The sequence below is a fragment of the Equus przewalskii genome, chromosome 30 (genome assembly GCF_037783145.1).
Source record: "Equus przewalskii isolate Varuska chromosome 30, EquPr2, whole genome shotgun sequence".
Taxonomy (NCBI): domain Eukaryota; kingdom Metazoa; phylum Chordata; class Mammalia; order Perissodactyla; family Equidae; genus Equus; species Equus przewalskii.
In genome coordinates, this window is record NC_091860.1 from 25,011,949 (window position 1) to 25,033,175 (window position 21,227).

The 21,227-nt window shown below is 39.1% G+C and overlaps 1 protein-coding gene across 5 annotated transcripts in view; it reads right to left on the bottom strand.

The window, feature by feature from the left end:
- TAF3 (TATA-box binding protein associated factor 3) overlaps positions 1 to 21,227 on the bottom strand; it is a 179,462-nt gene that overhangs the window by 40,433 nt on the left and 117,802 nt on the right. For 3 of the 5 annotated variants that reach the window (XR_546296.2, XR_546292.2, XM_008529077.2), the window contains exon 3: positions 6,539 to 8,355. Coding sequence is in view for 2 of the 5 variants with exons in the window: in XM_008529077.2 (XP_008527299.2) it covers positions 6,539 to 8,355 (1,817 nt within the window). In the remaining 3 variants the exon portion in view is untranslated. Of the gene's footprint in view, positions 1 to 6,483; positions 8,356 to 21,227 lie in introns of all 5 variants that reach the window. The other 2 variants (XR_011535008.1, XM_070601095.1) reach the window with 2 other exon arrangements.

Sequence of the window (21,227 nt, forward strand, 5' to 3'; positions counted from 1 at the left end):
AGAAATCAACAAACTAAATGACAATTATTTCAATTACTTAAACAATACAACTAATGCCATCTTTTAATGGCATGAAGCCAAAATCTGGGAAGATGTGAGCTGTTAAGGGGTTAAAATAAAAGAACAGCACTTAGCGTGATGCTGAGAATTGGGACGCGTAGAGAGCATTTACAGTGGATTACTAAGCTTCCCAAGTCACCAAAGAGGCAAAGTCCAGTAATATAAGACTCCTTTGTAGCTAACTAAAAATACATTGTCAGTGGATTTGTCCAGTTTTATGTATAAGCAATACGTCTTTCACCTGAACTAATACTAGTAGTCACATAAGCCCCTTATTGCCATGTGCTGCATTTTTTTTGCTAATCTTCAAGGATTTAGCTTCTTTGCCACATACCTCAGGGCACCAACTGATAAAGCTCTAACTCTCCATTTTTCCAGGACACCAGCAGTGCGGCCTTGCAAAAAATGAAAATCGCTCAAGAGATTTAAAGGGGAAATTTATTTTTAAAATCCTGACTTGAAGCAAAGAGGTGGATTTTTAAAAAGCTTATCTATAAAGAATCAGTTTAAATTTAAATTCTATCTTGGAACTCTTTCATGCATTCCAGCTTTAAAGTTTATCTTCTGACAGGGACTTTCTGCAAAGGTAATGGGCAGCTTTGTCAATATAATCTGGCCAAGTTTTTATTTTTCTATTTTTTTAATGTTAAACTTCTTTGATTAAAAAAAATCCCCCAAATATGTGTGCTAGATAGGGTAGCAGAAAGTTCAGCAAGCGCTAGTTCAGATTCCCATCTATGTTAATATGTCAGAAAAATACCCAGAAATAGTACTGATGAAAAGCCCATTTTGATAACCTAACATTTTGGATGCTGAATTACGATGACTGGTAACCATCTTGTCGTCTTTCTTGGCAATTAAGGCCTTTACGTTATTTCCATTTAGAAAAATAGTTTAACTAAACACTGAAAAATTATTTAAATATTAAAGACAGTCAGAAGAAGATCTATGGTTGTGGACAATATAAGTGGAACGCAGCCAGGACAACTGAAACAGAACTCACGCTTTCATCAAGCGCTCAGAGTCTACCATATGAAGACTAGGAGATGGCCTCTGGTCAACTTCTATAGATCCAAACATACTCATTTAAACATTAAGCTACTGGTTTCCTCTTGGAACAGACAGTCATAAGAAACAGGAAGGGAGTATGTCTCCCTTTTTACTGGGCTATTTTATTTATTGAAAACCCTTCATTTCACTAGTTAGTTACGAGTGCTGATGAGAAAGACTGGAAAATGAGAGTGCATTACTTTAGAGAGAGGTGAAAACAATGACAACCTTTTGTTAAAGGGACAAACCAGTAAGACTATTTATCCTTCTCTAAAGAACAAACTGTTTAAGTTCAATGAAAGATCATTTGGGGGCAAACAGCTAAGGGATTTGGGGATAGATTAAAGAAACATTCACATTAAAGTCATTAAAGCTGTGAGGACGTCCACCGCCTGTTCTTTAAAATACGGCGGTTGAACAGCAGCTCTCTAAGGTCTTTTCAGGGACTAAAATTTTCTAAAATCATGATGTCACCTCACTCCAGAGTGTGAAAGCATGCGTATGCCTCTCATCAGCCTCCATCTGAGGGGACAGGCCCGTGAAGGAGGTGTTAGGTAAGAAAGAACCCAGCCCTTGCTGACGGACCTAGGTCAAGTCACAGCTCTTCCACTTCCAGGAGCAACAGCACCAAGCCCTCAGAGTTGCTGGGAGGATGATTAATCAAATTCTGGCCAGGTCTGGCACTCATATGCACTCAATAAGTGGCAGTTGCTAATATCATTTACTGTGTGGCTTAGTACATTCAATAGCCAATGTTAGCTCAAAATAAAATTAATCAATCAATAGGATGAAAATTTGGGGAATCCTTTAGAGATTTTGGAGCATTCCATTATAAGCAAATCTCAATTATCTGTGGGCTGATTAACATTATTGGTTAGTTGTAAGAAAATTCTGGATTGTCAGTTAAATGACACAAACTAGTCTTTACTTTGTGCTTTCTATGAGAGGGCAAAGAGAAGGCCTTTTAAGCCAAAATATTCTTAGAGAAGGTATGAAACCATTGTTTTTAAGCAGAGGTAAACCATACTTTATGGTGATGCTGTCTCTTCCAGGTACTGAATGGCAAGGAGAGAGAGGGAAGGAAGCAGGAGGTTAGGAGAGGTGGAGAGGTTAGGAGAGATGAATAACTAGTAAGTGAGGGAGCTGGAATTCAGATCCAAGTCAGTCTGACGCCACAGTCCACGTTCTTTGTGGGCCTGCTCTGGGCCTATCTATCTACAGATTGTGATGTCACCATTTTTGGGGTAAAACTCTACTGTAACATTTCAGATCATTCAAATAAGAGCATAAAAACTATTTCCAGGGGCCGGCTCTGCAGCCAAGTGGTTAAGTTCATGCACTCTGCTTCGGTGGCCCAGGGTTTCACAGGTTCAGATCCTGGGCATGTACCTAGCACCACTCATCAAGCCAAGCTGAGGCGGTGTCCCACACAGCACAACCAGAAGGACCTAGATCTACAATATACAAATTTGTACTGTGGGGCTTTGGGGAGAAGAAGAAAAAAGAAAAAAGAAAAAGAAGATTGGCAACAGATGTTAGATCAGGTGACAATCTTTAAAAAAAAAACTATTTCCAAGTTTGACAGATGGATTTTGGCTTATCTTCTATATAAGGTTATATGTACAACTGTTCAATTCCACTAACATAAATAAGGAGATGCTTTCTTCTTTAGTTTTTCACAGCAGTCCTCCTTCCAAAAAACACTTAAAATATCAAGAGTAAATTTTAATAAAGTAGTCCTGTAACATTCATCTAAACCCCACAGATTCATGGTTAACAAATTAGGTCATGCAGTACATACACCAACACAAATACAAACAAAAATGTTAAACTACTCTGAAATGTACTGTTAGGCCTATCGCTGCTAAAGCTATTATAGTTATGTTTGCCGCTCCTGAACATAATCGCTCTTAATGTGTTTTCCACAAAAAACTAGTTTGTTTCTATTTTAAAGGGGTGAAAGACTAGACTCTTAGCGCTGACTAATGCGGATCATTGCCCATAAGGGGGACTGAAAGACTGTGCATAAACCACCATACTTGCATTATTACCACGACATGAAAAACAATCCTTCCTTCTGAGGGTGCATCACTGAGCCAGGCACCTTGCATACATTAGTTCACTTAATCCATTTCTAATTTAATGCAGGAAAATATAGTGGTTAAGAACATCAACTATGGCATCTCACAGCCTGGGCTGAAATTGTGACTCTTGTTCAATCACTCAGTAGGTATGTGATCTTGGGCAAGCGTATTAATTTCTCTAAACCTGTTTCTCATCTTACAGTAATAATTATAATATGTACCTTATAGAGTCGTGGTAAAGAATTAAACTGATATATAGTGTTTAGCATATAGTAGTTACTCCAAAAATGTTAACTATTACTGTTTTGCTGTTTTAAAAGTGTTATTATCATATCCCTACTTTAAAGATGAAGCACCAAAGGATTAAAGAAACTAAACAACTTGTCTTAGACCTTACCACAGATCTGCTGGATTCCAAAGCCCAAGGCTCCTTCCACCTACCATGCAGATCCCCATTTAATTAACGGTATCTTTATTGGTTCTTGTACAGATAAATGTGGGTGTTGCTGGTAAAAGCCTCGTAGGCAGGTAAAATAAAATGGGGAGACGTTTTTCTTTTATTAAAACAACGCCCTTGCTTGCTTATCTGGGTCAATGTCCACTTGCTCCTGTGACTTGGTCAGGATAAGAAGGAAGAATGAGATGGTGGCCCTCGTTCTTTTGACAAAAGACATTTTCTTGGGGCAGCTTAGATATGCCTGAGTTTGATTTACCCTTGCTGCCTTTCTTCTGTGGACATGTAAAAGAATTCTTAGATCATATGTAATCCAACTTGAGGTGTACTTGCATTTACTCATATGATTTAATACTTGGTGGGGATGAAGTGGGGTTGAAAAAGAAGTCAATGTTTAAGTTAATATCTCAATTTCCACTCTTTGTCAATGGCGTTTCCATGGGTTGCACTAGTTTTTATCCTTTCCTAGCTGCATAAAGGGCTAAAATTTAAAAGAAGGTCAAGGAAGCAGAAATTATTTTTTAACACTGTACCCATAGCTGACTCAACCTGTCACACATAAGTTGGCTAGTATGGTCCAATGAACTATCCAGGTTTCTACATTTTATGGGTTAATTCAAAATGGAACAATAACACTCACCACCTCCATAAGCAGCATCTCCATTTACTGAGCATTTACTTATGTGTCAGACACAGTACTAAATGTCTCAGCTGCTATCTCATTTAATCCTCACAAAAGTAACTCGCCCACTTTCACATAGCTAAAAAAGTCAGGATTTGAACTCAGGTTTAACTTTAGAGACAATACTGTTCATTATTTTTTTTTTGGTGAGGAAGATTGGCCCTGAGCTAACAGCTGTTGCCAATCTTCTTCTTTATGCTTGAGGAAGATTGTCACTGAGCTAATGTCTGTGCCAATCTTCCTCTATTTTATGTGGGATGCTGGCACAGCATGGCTCGATGAGCAGCACTAGATCCGTGCCTGGGATATGAACCTGCAGACAGCAGGCCGCCCAAGGGGAGCACATGAATTTAACCACTATGCCACCAGACCAGCCCGTTTATTATTTTTAAAGACTTTATAAGATAGCTGACTTTTATAAATGTTTATCTTTTGTCATTTATCTGGCTCATAACCCATCAAAACTGATACAAAAACTTCTTTTCTGTAGGCACAATCTGTGCAACTTGTAGCTGAGCCTTTTCCTCCAACCAAGGTAGTCTGAGGGACTTCTCTTCCCCAAAGTCAGGTAGATATGGAGGAAAGGCATGGACTGCTGATACAAATCTAATCTGATGGGCTTTATCCAAATTCATAATGGCTGTTGAAACAACACCAGTGACCTTCCACAGTTAAGAAGGTGATGAAAGCAACAGGACTCTGATGTGCTGAGGGCTCCGCTGCCAAGTGATGAGGTACACGATGGATAAGTGACTAACTGCTGCCAGGCAGGTCTCCAGCAGTACACATTCCAAACGCGAAGTGTGTCTGTGTGGACATGACTCTGTTGGGTATGTGACCTCGATCTTGGACAAGTCACTCTCTCAGGCTCAGTTTCTCATCCATAAATGGTGATAACAATACCTACTGGACCTATGTCACAGGTGTGTTAGGAGGAGAAAACAAGGTATGTGCAAGTGCCAGGTACCACATAAAAATCACATAATGATAAAATGTTTTTAAATGGAAATAAGAGTTGGATTTCTGTGTCTTCTTAATTTGCTGATGTTCAGTTATTAATATCAGAATTTTCATTCTACTTCTTTATATTTTAGAACAGCCAAGGGGACAGAGAAAGAATAAAGTTAGGCAGAAAAATGTGAGCATTGTCAACACTGCTTGTCAGTTAAATTAACTTTTCTACGTACGTTTGAAATTAAAAATATTGCAAAAGTATTGGTAACAAGCTGCTGTAGGTCAGAGGCATCATAGTTTACTATGTGCAAAAATTACGGGGTAGTATTTTGTAGCCAGCCTCAAAGAGGACTGCTCCTGGAGGGCAGAGCAAGGAGTGCTGAGGATCTGTATGTATAGCACCCTGAATACTTTGACACTTTTTAAGAAAGTTTAAAAGAAATTTTCACATCAACCAGTCAACCACCGTAACCCAAAGAACCATGGACTGAAGAGCAAAGCCATTAAAGCAGAGGTCACGTCCTGTGCCCAAAGGATTGAGGGCCCTGTTTCTACAAAACTGCGGGCTATCTGTCAGTTTCTTTGGCTGAACTGATGGCATGCTAATTTGCTTACGTCGTAAAATACTTGGAATGATTTTCTGCCCACCAACAAGGCTGCCAGATCAGCCTAGATACTCAGAAACATGTCCTATCTTATTAAAGCAGAAAACACAAGGGTAAGAGACGCTACAGAAAGTAGTAGACAGCCATAACCCTAAACACTTGCAAAATGGTTCACCAGAAAGAAAACCGAGTCAGTACGGAAGGACTCCACGGGGCTGGCCATCCTCTTAAAGGCACGCCATGCTCTTGCATGCTCTTAGAAAAATGGATGTTGCCCTTTTTTGCTATCTAATATTGGCTACAAAATAGTGTGTAGTAGACTTGATAATTACAAAAATCTTATTCACAGTTTAAGATTACAGATTTTTTTAAACTGCCAGAGATTAATATGGTTAATAGAGAGCTTAGGGTCTGTGATTAGATTCCTCTTAGCCTATGAATTTTTAACATTTTCCACTGTAGAGGGGGCTTGATTATAGGTTTATGGGTTTTAGAATTAAAATTAAATTTTGTAACCACATTACAAACATATTTCCCATTAAGTTATGGGTGATTTACATCCAAAATACAGATAGAATTGCTGGCTTTGTTTACCTGTATTTTTCAATAGGACTTTGTTCAGATAGTGCCGAAAAGGATAAACTCTTACTTTTTCATGCTTGTGTTTCTCCTTTTCTTTCTCTCTCTTCTCTCTCTCTCTTTTCTCCTTCTCCCTTTCCTTCTCTTTCTTCTCCTTTTCCTTCTCTTTCTCTTTCTTTTTCTTCTTCTCCTTTTTGTCCTTTTTCCTCTCTTTCTCCTTCGGTTTGTCTTTCTCTTCAAACAGTTTTTCGGGGAGCATGGGTGACAGAGAGGGCAGCATGGCAGGCATCCTCACGGCCGCGGCGGGGCTAAACAAGGGCAGCGCCATGTCCTTTGGCGGCAACACCAGTGGGGCTGGTGCCACCTTCATCTTCTCTTCTCGACCTTTATCTTTAACTTTGTCTTTGTCTCTCTTATCTTTATCTTTTTTGCCCTTTTCTCTATCTTTCTTCTTGTCCTTATGCTTCTCTTTCTCCTTTCTCACAATTCCATCTTTCAACCTTACTTTTGGATCAACATCTTCAAATTCTTTTATTTTAAATGTATAGGGATCTGACTCCTCATCTTTGAGAAACTCCTTCCACGGATGCTTGGTTTCCTTCTCTTTCTCCTTCTCTTTCACTTTATCCTTCTCTCTGTTTTTGTCCTTGCTTTTGTCTCTTTCCCTCTCCTTATCGCGCTGCTTCTCTTTCTTTTTCATTTTAGTCTTCAGTTCCTTTTTCAACTTCTTTTTGACTTCCACTGATGAAGGCAGTTTGGTTTTCTCCTCATACACCTTGTGCAGAGGCTCGGGAGTGGGAGGAGAAACTGAAGGAGAAGAGATATAAGGAAAGTTGGGAGGCATATTTGAAGGTGTTCCCAGTTTTGCTTTACGTACAACCTCATCAATGGAGGCATCCATGGTCCATGAATTATCAGAACTTGAAGTTCCGCCTGAATGAGGCAGCGGAGTGGAGCCTGACTTGGTGAAATTGTTTGCGGAAGTGGACGCTTTGGGAGTAGTACATTCTGAACCTGAAATTCTCTTAGGGCTGGTAAAAATGTCGCCTTCGGATTCTGATCCAGAAGAAAATTCGAAAGGATCTGGCTCTCGTTCAGCACAAGCTCGTGCGATCACAGCATCAATAGAGTCATCAATTGTTTTATCGGTCACGACAGCCTTTTTCGGCTGATTCTCATTGTTCAGCTTCCCAGCATCAGGGGGTGTTTGTATTTGTTTTACCTGAATGGCCTCTTTACTGATTTTTTCACTCACTGTAGCTAAAGGAGTCCTGTTTGGGGTTTCAGGTCTGACAGGTGCTTGGGGAACATGAGTCATAACCTTGGGGCTCTTGGGGCTTTTAGGGCTTTTAGAACGTCCAGGAGATTTCTTTTCTTTGGATATAGTTTTTGGTGACCGAATAGGACTTCCGACCATTGCTGGTGACTGAGTAGATTTAGGTGACTTAATCTTCTGTCCTGGAGAACTAGTTTTAGTCTTTGTTTTAGGTGTAAATGACTTTGTTTCTAATGGTTTTGCAGTTGGCATTTGCGATTTTGCAACCGGAGCTAACATTGGTGGCTCTGGCGACGGAGGTGCTAGGTCTGTATTGTCCTGTACATGCACTGGAGAAAGCATTGGTGGAATCTTTTGGGTATTGATTGAGCTGAGTGGTTCTCGAGCTTCCAATAATACTATGTCCAGGGTGTCCCCTTTGGTGCTTAATAGTCGTGGTCGCTTCATGGCAGGCATTTCTTCAGCTTCAGGACTATCCAATGGTCTCTTACCCAAGAAATTCTCATCATTAATAATTTCCTCCTCCTCCAGTTCATCGTCTTCCTCCAAGGGAACCTGCATGGCTTCTGCTGATGTACCGCCATCAGTGGGCACCTGCTCTTCTTCTTCTTCTGGTAAAAGAAGAAAAAAGAAGCGTTACTGGAATATAAAAAAAATCTGACAAATAAAACCAATACTTCAAACATGATTTCTAGGAAAGAAATGAAATTCTTGACAGTGTTTAGAAAGTAGAGCGGTAAGTGTTCACTGATCTTCCAAAGGTGCACCGTCCTTCTTTGAAGAGTAGCAATCAGTGACAGCACATAAATAAGCCGACTGTTCTCCTTTTAAGGGGTTTGGCCCCACTTTTAGGATCTGGAGTTGGCTAAGTTTTTCCCCTTTGTCTTCTGCTTCCTTAATTAATTCTTTTCCTAACCTGACTAAATACTGTCTTTCTCTTTCCCTTTTCCTCTTATGTACACGCACACACACACATCTCTCTAAAAATCAAGAGATGAGTTATTATGTGACTACTATCCTCAGAAATGACAGAAAGGCATACATTTTTTAGGACTTTTATAACAAATTCTAATTCTTGGAGTTTGGAAAATGCAAGCCTCGGACCCAGACATAATTCGCATACTACCTGTGTCTTCTATTTTGCTTGCTTGATGTCGGCCACTTTGAGAGGCGGTATGGTGCAATGGAACACCCGCCGGCTGTGGCATAAGAAAGATGGCGTTGCAGTTAGTGTTCTGGCACTACAGAGCAAAAGGCCTTAGGCAGTCTCTTAACCTCTCTGAGCCTGCTTCATGACCTTTCAAAAGGGGCTAATGTTACTTGCCCTGCCTACTTGACTGAGTTGCTGTAAGATCAGATTATTTCTTTCTACACATATTAACTAAGCATATACCATGCATAATGCACAATGATAAGGGCTGAAAGAGCTTCTGGCATAAATCACAACCTAAAAGAGCTTACAGTTCAGCAGGGGACACAGTGTAAGTGTCTGGCACATAGAAAGTGAGTAGGGTCTCAATAAAGACGAAGTGCTACAGCAGTTCCAAGGAGAAAGAGATGACCGCGATGCCAGCGATCTGGAGAAGACTCGCTGACGAAGCTGCATTTTGGCTATCTGGAGACGGGGAGTAGTAAAGTGCAGGGTGAAGGAGCAGATGACAAAAAGACGGAGATGGAACAACGGAAGTGTGGAAGAACCAGGGAATAATTTGCCTGGGAAGTAGGTGCAAGATGGGGAATAGTAGAAAGTAAGCTTACTCAGGGTGCATCCAGATCCTAGAAGGTTTTTTTTTTTTTTTAAAGATTTTATTTTTTCCTTTTTCTCCCCAAAGCCCCCCGGTACATAGTTGTATATTCTTTGTTGTGGGTCCTTCTAGTTGTGGCATGTGGGACGCCGCCTCAGCGTGGTCTGACGAGCAGTTCCATGTCCGCGCCCAGGATTCGAACCAACGAAACACTGGGCCGCCTGCAGCGGAGAGCGCGAACTTAACTGCTCGGCCACGGGGCCAGCCCCCCTAGAAGGTTTTTTTTAAAAAAATTTTATTGAGGTCATGTTGACTTTTAACATTGTGTAAATTTCAGGTGTACATTATTATATTTCAGTCTCTATATAGACTGCATTGTGTTCCATCAATACTCAGACTTTAGAAGTTTTGAATTCCAGAAAAACAAACATGATCTTTATTCAACTTAGTTTGGAATTACTGAAGACTTTTAGCCAAGAGAGAAAAATGACTGGGGTATATGTTAGCATAATTATTCTGGCAAAAACACATAGGATAAACAGCAGGTAATGATACTAATGAAGAGGTGACAAAGTAGGCGTTACGGAAATGACATAGGTAAGCGACAGTAAGGGTCTGAACTGGAACAGTGGTAACAAACAGGAAGCGGCAGAGGTAGACGATATTTTGAAGACAGAATGAGTAGAAATTGATAAATGGTTAGGTATAAGAGCAGAGGGAGGATTCAAACACAATTTCAAGGCTTTGAGCCTGGTGAGTGACAAATGAAGTCATTAACAGAAATAGGAAATAAAGAAACAGAGAAGGAAGATGATTATTTATTAGCTCAATCCCAAGACACAGAGTTTGAGGAATAGTTAGTGATGTGTGGCAGGGAGCTGAAAATATACTAAAATTCAGAAACCAGGACAGAGTCTGTGAGAGAGAGATCTTTGTGGAGATAAATGAAATCACAATAATGGATAATGTTAGCAAGGGAGAAATAAGGGGTAGTCAAGTTCAGATATTCTGAGGAAATCTACATATAAAGATAAGAGGAAGAAGATTTAAAGAAATACATGGGGGAATGAGGAGATGTCAAAGAGATCAAGGGACAACGAGTTTTCAAGAGGAGGACTAGTGAACAAGGTCAAATGCTTAAGAGGTCAAGGAGAACGAAGGCTCACGGCAGAAGTCACTCCATAAGAGCTTTACGGGGTGAACAGGGAACGAATGATGTAATGTATATGAAAGCACTGTGAAAACTAGAAAGGACAAGGCAAATTCGAGACACACTTCTTGCTACCATTACTTGAGAAGGACACCATCATCCATCCAGTTACCCAAGTCAGAAACCATTCCAGACTACTTCTTTCCCCTCTTCCTCCACATCTGAATTGTCCGTTTTCTTCTGTACCTCCTTTAACGTGCTTTCCCCAATGCTACTGTAGTTCAAATCCTCGGCGCCCCTTCTCTGTAGCACTGCAACAGCCTTCTAACTATTCTCTCTGCCTCCAGTCCCATCTACTTCACAACCATTTTTACCACTGCCCACAGTGATCTTCTGAAAACACAAATCTGAGTGTGTGACTCCCCATCTTAAAACCCTTTCGTTGGTCCCTGCAGCACTGGTTTGCAAAAGGTGCTCCCTGGAGCCTGAGGGTTTTGTGGAACCCCTTTTGAGGCACTGCACAGTAGAGACTGGGTCCCCTATTCTCTATTCAATGGAATAAACCTCTAAGTTTATCTGTTTTCCATGCTGAGCTTCCACAAAAACTATCAAAGATCACTACTGTAAAATCTAACCGTCTAACTTCCCCGGCATGACCTGCAGGGCGCTCCGTCATCGAGCTCAGTGATTAAGCTCACCTTCCCGTGAGCCCCCGAGCACTCCACCCATTCCAGCCTCGCAGACTTCTCTGTGGTTCCTCCAGCACACGGCGCTCCGTCTCCCTTCTGCACCTCGGCGTGTGCAACTAACTCCCGTGGCCTGCAGTCCTCGGCCCTCCTGACTCTTGGGTGACTAGCTCTTCTCAGACGCCAATCAAATGTTCTCTCTTCTGTGACGCTTTTTCTTAGCAGCTAGAAATGGCCATCCTCCCTCCGGCTCTACTGTATCCTGATTACATAAGCAACAAAGAAAGTCTAGAGTGTTTATTATCCGGCCCTTTACAGAGGTTTTCTGACTCCTGTCCTAGACCGACCCTATTCAGATAATTTGAACACTTCCTTCCATCCTCATGTTTATTAGAATGACAAGACAGACTTCAAATCTGCTCAACTGCTAACAGGCAAACATACGAAAAAATCAGAAAGAAGACAGCTTTAGGATATTCTCCAAGTGAATGAATGAAAAGGTTTGGAACACTGACTAGTGCTATATTTCTAAATTCCAAAGAACCTCCTCTTACCCCACAGGGGTTCATAAATCCTAATGATGCCAAAGCAGAGACAGGTTTAGCCTGGGCAGCATCACCAGCCTCCAGAACACGTTTTAGTGTGCCTTGTTCTTTTCACTCTGGAGGCTAATCTGGATCCAGATGAGCCGTGAGAGAGGGAGTCCCCGGGGCCCTAGGTGGACATACTGGGAGGGCAGAGGATTGCTCTAACGTAAGCAGTCCCCACAAAGGGGGCTCCCAGGACCAAAAGTAAGACAGTTACAGTTATAGCTAGAACAACTTGAAAATTTGGGTTTTCTATACAGTGTATTTAAGACTTATTATTTTGCTCGTGTGCAATTCTATCAAATTGGAACTGACAAGATGACTGCCAGACAGGCATTGGAACCGAAGGAAATACGTCAGGTTGGGTTATGAAAAACTGTACTACTTTCCTGCAAATCCTTTGGAAAACAGATACATTTGTTTGGAATTTGGAGCTCAAGCACCTCAGAAAAATATCAAAAAAATGAATGATAGTTGTTTATGTTTAAGTAAAAAATAAATCAACATAAAGCTTGATTCAAAGTGGGTCTCCACAAGATATAAGGGGGTTATTTGTTTTTGTTACTTTATTTTTATTGTTTATTTTCATTTTTTGTTTATTTCAAGTCCTGGCTGCTAACCTGTATGCATCTAGAAGCTTTACATTGTTTAGAGGAATATAAATGAATTATAAAACTAAACTACTAAAGGGGCTGGCCCCGTGGCCGAGTGGTTAAGTTCGCGCGCTCCGCTGCAGGCAGCCCAGTGTTTCGTTGGTTCGAATCCTGGGCGCGGACATGGCACTGCTCATCAGACCACGCTGAGGCGGCGTCCCACATGCCACAACTAGAAGAACCCAACGAAGAATATACAACTATGTACCGGGGGGCTTTGGGGAGAAAAAGGAAATAATAAAATCTTTAAAAAAAAAAAAAAAACTAAACTACTAAAAGTGCTGATTTTAGGAATATTTAAAATACAAATGTTTCTTGTTTTTATTAGTTTAATTTACAATTTTTTTTATGTTTAAAGATTTTATAAGAAAGCTTCAACTGCAGCATCAAAATTAATCAAAATGAAAAGAGAATTTTTCTGGAAGAGAAAGCCTTAAACTTCAATAAGAACAGGAAAAGTGTGAAGATATTTTCTGAATCAGAAATTACCTGATACACACCAGAGAATACAGCAATGCATATACAAGGCATAAAGCATAATAACGAATGAACACCTGTGAAGCCACCACCCAACTGCAGAAACAGAGCATCAGCAATATCACTGAACCCCCTTGGCTCCTTTCCGATAAGCCTCCGCTTTCTCCACTCCCATTGCCATCGCCCATCTTGATTTTTATACCTTCTATTCCCTTGTTTCCTGTAACGTTTTACCACATTTCTATGTAGTTGGCTTGTTTTTGAACTTTATATAAGTTGTATCACACTACAACGTTCTTTAGCTTTCTCACCCAACATGTGTTTCTGAGATTCGCCTGTGCTGATGCAGGCACCTGGAATTCATTGGTTTTCACTGCTGTAAAAATGTACCACGCATATGAATCCACTCTCCCGGTATGAAAGTTTCCCACTTGAGTGAATATATTTTATTTTTAAAACATTACAAAATTCAAATAAATGAATACAGTTGATTGAGCTTATGCTTGCTCAAACACAGACTTAATTGATGATTATGCAAAATGAGCTTCTGGTTTTTTATTACATGAATAACTTAATTCTGTGTTCTAAGAGTTTGGAATAAGATAAATATATGATGGCTATTGAATGGTTTATCCTTTACTACCACCCAAACTCCCACCTGAAGGTTAATTTCAGTTTGATAATAGATGAATGGCAATAAAGTATTCTTTGTGTCTATGTGTATAATAAGCATCATTTACCAATAACCTGTAAAATATCTTAAAAGTGTTTTAGCATTTTCCTATACTCATCCATGGAAACAGTTTTACTATAAAATAGCATATAATTTGGTTAACAGAAATTTAATATTACAAGATACTTGAGATCTTTTGATATATTATTACATAAATGCATAAAAATAGTAACAAAATCTTGGATCACAAGCTCTTTCTAATTTAACACAAATATAGACATAAGAAGAAAAGCTGTGTTCCAAAGTCAAAAGGGAAATGCTATATGATATGACAAGTATTTTAAAGATTTTAAAGATTTCCAGAGAACTAAAAACTCATTTTCTACTGTTTCAGTATTTTGAAAGTGGACGAAAGGAATCTCCTGTATCGACATGACAAACAAATATGGGGGGAAAAACTAGTTTAAGGAAGACTATTAGTTGTGAGATGTTAAACAAGTTTCTCAAGTTCTTAGTACTTTATTTCCTTGATCCAGAAGATGCAGGACATTAGTCATCACTGAACTTGTGAGTATAGTGAAAATTAATTGCTAATTAGAGTTCAATAAGTACTCAAATTACTAAGTAATAATACAGGTCAATAACAGAGATATACAGTGTAAAGTCAGCCTTGCAATCCTTTTTGAGAAGATTAAAAAATCAACTCCCCTCACTATAATCTCTCTAACACCATATAACAACAGCATCAGTCCAGAGTTAGCATCTACAGGTCAAGTGGGTATCACCTCAGCATCGGCCCTCATAACTCCATCCTGCAACGAGCCATCTAGAGCCGTGGGGAGACTCGTTAAGGAGAACAGACGTTTTAGTAAGGGAAGCTGGTTCTGGATAACTGTTAATGCTTATGCTGCTAAAGGTATAGTAAAGAATTATTTACAAAACCAATGTTTGCTTTTCTGCTTATGTCAAAATTTGGCTCAAGTTAACAGTGATAAGAGTTTTGATTTATCTTTTCTTTTGCCTGAGAATTTATTCAAAATTATGATATTTGTTATAAACTGATCATTAGCACTGCCATAAATTATGATATAACTACTGCGCTTCCAGGAGGAAAAAGAGGACACTAACAATGAGAAAAGCCATGAAGAACCACACTTAAACCAGGCGTAGGAGCCTCTATTTGCAAAAAAATGTTAACTTACTGGTAAAAAGATTCATGTCCACTATCAACAACCTTATTCTTCATATAAATTCACTAAAATGTGAATGTTATAATTCAATCTAAGGAAAAACCTGCCACATTAAGAGGTAACTTTTCATTCTGCCAAATGTGTTACATACACAGTATGCTTTCTCAGTTGTCAAAAAAGAGAAATGATGGAAAACAATGTGAATGACTCAGCACAAACTTATCACCACAGAAATACAATTCAGAACAGATGCTTCATTGGTAGGAGAATATCTTACCATAAGGGAAAGGAGGGAGACAGAGGTGATCTCTAAGGCATCTTCTCATTTAAACAATCAATGGTTCCAAGTCAGCAGTTGGTTGTAAAATTATTTTTTAAATTTTTTAACTTGAAATAATTTCAAACTTATACAAAAGTTGACAGAATATTACAAAGAACTCATGAATACCCTTCACCCATAGTCACCAAATTAACATTTTCCTTCAGTATGTGACTGTATGAACAATTGCCAAATTCTCTTTTAATTACATATAATAAATAAAATGGATCCAAGTTAACGTCCATCTTTTAAAGACTTCGCAAATGTTGATGGGCCAAGGTCAGGGTGGGGCAACGCTGCCAACTCCATTCCAATTCTCCTTCCTTAACGACACAAATAAATACTCCATACTCACTACATTCCCCAGAGGAGTAATGAGAAAAACATGCCTCTTTCCCAAACTTCTCCGACAAAAACAAAACAAGGCAATAAGGTCTGAACACACCAAAAGGATTTTTTAGGAGTTAATTCTAAGCTACTATAAATATTGACTTAGTACAAAATATCTTTTTAACTAGAATAGTAAATACCTTTAAAGAAACACTATAATCTAAAAAGCCCATGGACATTAGGGAAAAAAAAGGAAATTGTTTGCATGTGGCATGAAAGCTTTTTATCTCATTAACTACACAGATGCATGCCACTTTACAATTCAGTGGCATGATCTCAAACTAAGCAGAAAATATACTTGTGCTTCTAAACTGTAAATACAGGGACAATAAAACGCTATCTGCATATATTTCACCAGAAATTGAATGTATTTAAAAGTAGATGTCTTCTGAGTTTCCTTGGAGAGATACAAGCAGAAATTAATTTCCAGCAATGAGGACACAAATTTCCCTATTTTCCTATTAGTTTATGCATCCCACTGTTTTTATAAAGAGACCTCTTTTACTAACAAGTATGAAAGGATTCATTTAAAATACATATTTTTTCAAGAAACACCTTTCTCTTTGTCTGGATATTAGGTATATTTATTGTAACCAGTTCCTTGAAGTAATGTAACACTACTAATATTCATTCACTCCTCACTCATTCATTCATTCATCTATTAAGTGCCTTCTGAATACTACTGCGGCAAGCACTATGTTAGATCCTAGGAATATAAAGTTGAATAAGACATGATTTCCTATCCTTAAGAATCAACTACATTTTGTGGTCATCAGTTCAAGTGCTGTGGCAGGGACTGGCACAAGGTACATATGTAGCCACATCCACGGATATGAGGACAGAAGTCCCAATGTCGACTAGAAAGGGGGTTGGACTGAAACTACATCTGGGATCTGTACCAGTACCATGATTCAACCTAGCACAGCCCATTTACTTTCCCAAACCTAAGGATTCTCATCTGCAAAGTAAAAGTATTGACAACTGACCTCCCACTTCTAAGGGATGAAGATCTTTATTATTAGGGCCACCTCTACACATAGTTGACCAGGCATGTTGGACGATCTAAAGGGCAGGACAGAACTATTTCTGTCCCTAAATATCTCAGTGACCACATGCAACAGTGCTTGGCATTCTGACCACTTGATTTATGTCTTGGATAAAGGCAATATCTCTAAAATGCTGTGCCAAAATATTTTTAAGACTGTAAAGCCAGCAAATGAACAATTCTATCCTGCTTCTTGAGGTGAGGAGACTCTGAGAAAATGGAACATAAGTAAAATAATTTGATGGAACGCTGAGGATTAAAAGGGTTTGGAACACAGAAGCCTGGCAGGAGGGTAAGGCTGGGCGGGCTGCCACTGAGGGGAGGAGTCTGGGGCAGTTGGAAAATGACAGGCAGACACGGGATGCCTGGGAAAGAGACCAAGAGTAGCAATACAAGGATAACCCCTTTCAACATTTTATTTTTTAGTTCTAATGAAGCTGAAGAAATTTTTTTAATCCCATCTATGTCCCCTCATAAAATATTTTTAAAATTTTCCTGTCTATAATGTAACAGAAAAAACACACCTCAACATATGTAAGTGGATAGGTATTTTTTAAATAAACCTATTTACTTAAAAAAATGAAATTACTAACAAAGACAAGACAATTAGGCAATGACAATTCATACAGTACAACCAATCAATAACACAATAAATTAACAGCAGAGTGAAGATGATGCGTTATAAATACCTACATACACACTGAACTGTAAAAAAGCACTATTTCACTAACATTCTGCACAATAAAAACCTAAAGTGCTATATAAGCAAGGCAACCTGAAATGACACCTAGTATTATAAATGGCCTAATCTATATGTTAATACTGTTGTATCACATAACTGCAGCAAGACGAAGATAACAATATGACTTTGGGGTTTCTATGGCTACACCCTGGGCTAGCGTGCCTGAAAGGGCCGGCTGCTGACACCACACGAGCATTCTGAGGGCTCCTTTTTGGTTATTTATGATATGATTTATGATAACGACAACATCTCCTATTTTCTCTCCTCCTCAGATACAATAAATTGCTATCGTTAATCACCCTTCTCGGTTCAACTATGATTACAATAGCATAATAGGGCCTTGCTATGGTAATACTGTGGATTTTTTTTAAAAGAAATAAATACAAGGAGATCTCTTCAGACAATGTCGATATCTCTAATATTTTAATCATCTTCCTTTAAGTCTTTCAGAATAAACTCCATTACAACTAAGATTCCATATCCAGGTTGTAAGCCCTCCGTACAAATCAAATTCATAATCAAGCCCCCCACATTCACAAATCACGACGACTATGATTTTCTCAAACTTACAACAAGAGTAAGACTGCATATAGGATACAGTTTCTTCTCTAAGACAGACAATGGCAGTTGTTTCTTTCCTGTACTGATGAACTAATCTTATTGCTATTTTTCTCTCCCCAGAACTAGAGAAATTAGGGAAATTAGCCATTCATCTAACAGAAGGCAAAATAGCAGAGAAGGAATAAAACCTGCAATCACACAGAGATGTGTGATGTGCCGTTGCCAATTATTGGCTATGTGGTTGCTTAATCTTTCTGAACTTCAATTTCCTTTTACATCAATTTCGGCTAGTAGAAAGTACTATCTCTTTGGCTTTTGAGTAATAGTGAGATAAAGTATGTAAAGAATCCAGCAAAGTGCTTAATAAATGAATTAGAGTGTAAAAAAAGAAGATAAATTCTTCCCTTCCCTGCATCTATGCCCTTTCGATGGGCTACTCATCCAGAGGTGGTGCCTGTTTGATTTGGGTGGCTACGCAACTTGCTTTGGCCAATGGGTCAGAGTCGACAAAAGTGACATAAGCAGAGGCTTGCAAACCACATGCGTCCTGGGGCTTGCCCTTTTGCTGCTCTTGGGAAACTTGCAATCAACCCCACATGAAGGAGCCCGGGTTAGCCTGCTGCTGGAGGATGGAAAGTGCCTGGCTCAGAGCCCCACACAAATCGTCAGACATATGAGTGAGGCCATCCGTCACCAGCTGATTGCAAATGTACAACCGAGCCCAGCCATATCCAGAAAAAGACGTGCACGCTGAGCCAACTCAAAATGATGCCAACTCAGAATTGTGAACTAACAAACAGGTGCTGTTTTAAGCCCCTAAATTTTGAGGTAGCTTGCTACACAGCAACATGTTAATGATGTATTCACATATACATGTACAGTGGATTTGTGTTATTTGTAGTGGTTACGTTCTATGAAAGTGCTGCAAACATGAAGTTAGTGAAAACTGAACCACTGCTCCTAGGGGAAATACAAGGTTAGGTTCCTATGACGCTCTGGTCACAACACTTTTGTCAGCAAATTAATATACAACCTTGTATTATGTTTCTTTCTGTTTAACGAATACATATATAAAATATTTAATATATGCTGTTGATTCATTAACATATATATTTAATATATATCTAACTTAATATATATTGTTGATTCATTAACACTGAACTCACAGACAACAGCACTATAATTCATGCCTGAACAAAGCTGATCGAATACCTGTATTTTCTCCATAAGGAACATCACAGCCTTCTTGCACTTAGGACCACTAGCCAACACTTCAGCATGCTGCTTGGTGGCCATTTTAAGTGGCATAATCACCAAGAAAAAGCAAAAAACGTGGCACTAAGTAGACCGTGAAAATGACAGTATGAGAGCTGAAACGACAAGGCAAAGTGTCACCTTGCTTGAACTCAGAAAAGGATGCATTGGGCAAGTGAAATTTTTTGCCATTCTGTGCATGCTTGGAATGACCAAGAAAAAGCACCGTGCGTATTGATTTTGGGGTTACAAATACATTTTAGTGAGTAGGTGCAATTGCAAATACAGAATCTGCGCATGATGAGGATCAACTATATATAATTATACAGATATAAATTCATCAATATCAAACACTTTTATGGACTACTGATTTAAAATATAAGCTTTTACTTGAAAGTAATTCCAGTCCTCAGAAGGCATTTAATGCAAAGATTAAACATGTCTTATGAACTTTAGTTCCATAGTGACCACATCTGACAAGACATTCTTCCAAATCCAAACTGGTACATATTTCACTTTAAATACAAAGAACTAGCCATGTGCAGGACATTCTGCTCAAGCCACATGATCACTCTTTGAATTTCTGGAACACATTCAGTTCTTTCCCTTCTCAGGGTCTCTATACCCACACATTCTGCTCCTCTCTGCTGGGGACACTCTTCCCTTCGTTATTTCCTTGTTTGTCTCTCTCTCACCCTTGAGGTTTAAGCTTAAGTATTGTCTTCCTAAGGAATTAGTCTCTGGTCATTCCCCATCTCCAAAATAAAGAGATACAATTTGTAATTGTCCGATTGCTAATGCATTTCTTATCTGTTTCCCCAATTAAGCTTCACTAAGAAGGAACCAAGTTTGCCTTTAGCTGCTAAGCAATCATCACAGGCTGAGGATGAATATTTCCTGCAGTATTACTATTAGAAAAATAAGAAAAATTATTTTGCCACATTTAGTTGAGTGTAAGTTGTTGAAATGCCCATCTCTGAAATTGGGATGTGTTTTATAATCAAAGCATCTTCTTGTCTCTGTTGGACAAGTGACAGTAGTGACGTGGCAGTCACTGCCTGTCAATGGGTGAACTTGATTGTCATTCTTGCTAGAATGACTGGACCTGCCACTCATCAATGTTTCAGTCAACAAATCATTTAAAAATTTGAAGAAGAAATACTTGTTCTATGCAGTTAAAACGAAAGATTTTGTATGATATGAAAGAATTGTTTCATAGTCTAATTGGCAGTGCGTTTTTTTCTCAGTGGTACATAAAAGAATGGTGCTTCTTACAACTGATGCTAGTTGGTCCAAATTATTATTAAATGCTTATTATGTTCCCTCTACATACAGTCATGTGTCACTTAGTGCTGGGGATACATTCTGAGAAACGCGTCATTAGATGATTGTGTCATTGTGCAAACATCTTAGAGTATACCTAGACAAATGCAGGTGGGATAGCCCACCATACACCTAGGCTATATGGTACTAATCTTGTGGGACCGTTGTCCCATATGCAGTCCGTGGTTGACCGAAATGTTGTTATACAGTGCATGACTACAGAGAAATTGTGTTAGTTGTTAAATAAACTGGACATACCTAAAATCCAAGGTTCACGAAGGGAGGACTTAACAAGCTGTGCCTCAGAGGAAATGGACTGGAGAAGTGGTAACTTGGTGGTTGCCCCATGTTCTCCATTTTCTTTCCCTTCTTGTGCTCACTTACAAAAGACATCCCATTCATCAATTCGCTCTCGTATACAGGCCCTTCTACTGGACTGACTTGCCACTTGACCTCTAGGTTTTGGGATAGGGTTTAGAAGCACACTCCTTATTTCAAGCCATACTTTATTAGTAAGGCAGCATTTCATTCCAGAGGAAACGGCGATGGACTAGAAGATGACCCTAGTTTATAGAACCAGCCCTTTCTTGTTTCTGTGTATTGATGAACACAAGATTATTTATCTGCACACACACAAAATAACGCTGACCCTACTTACTTCACAGGACTATCATGTGCAGTCAGTAAA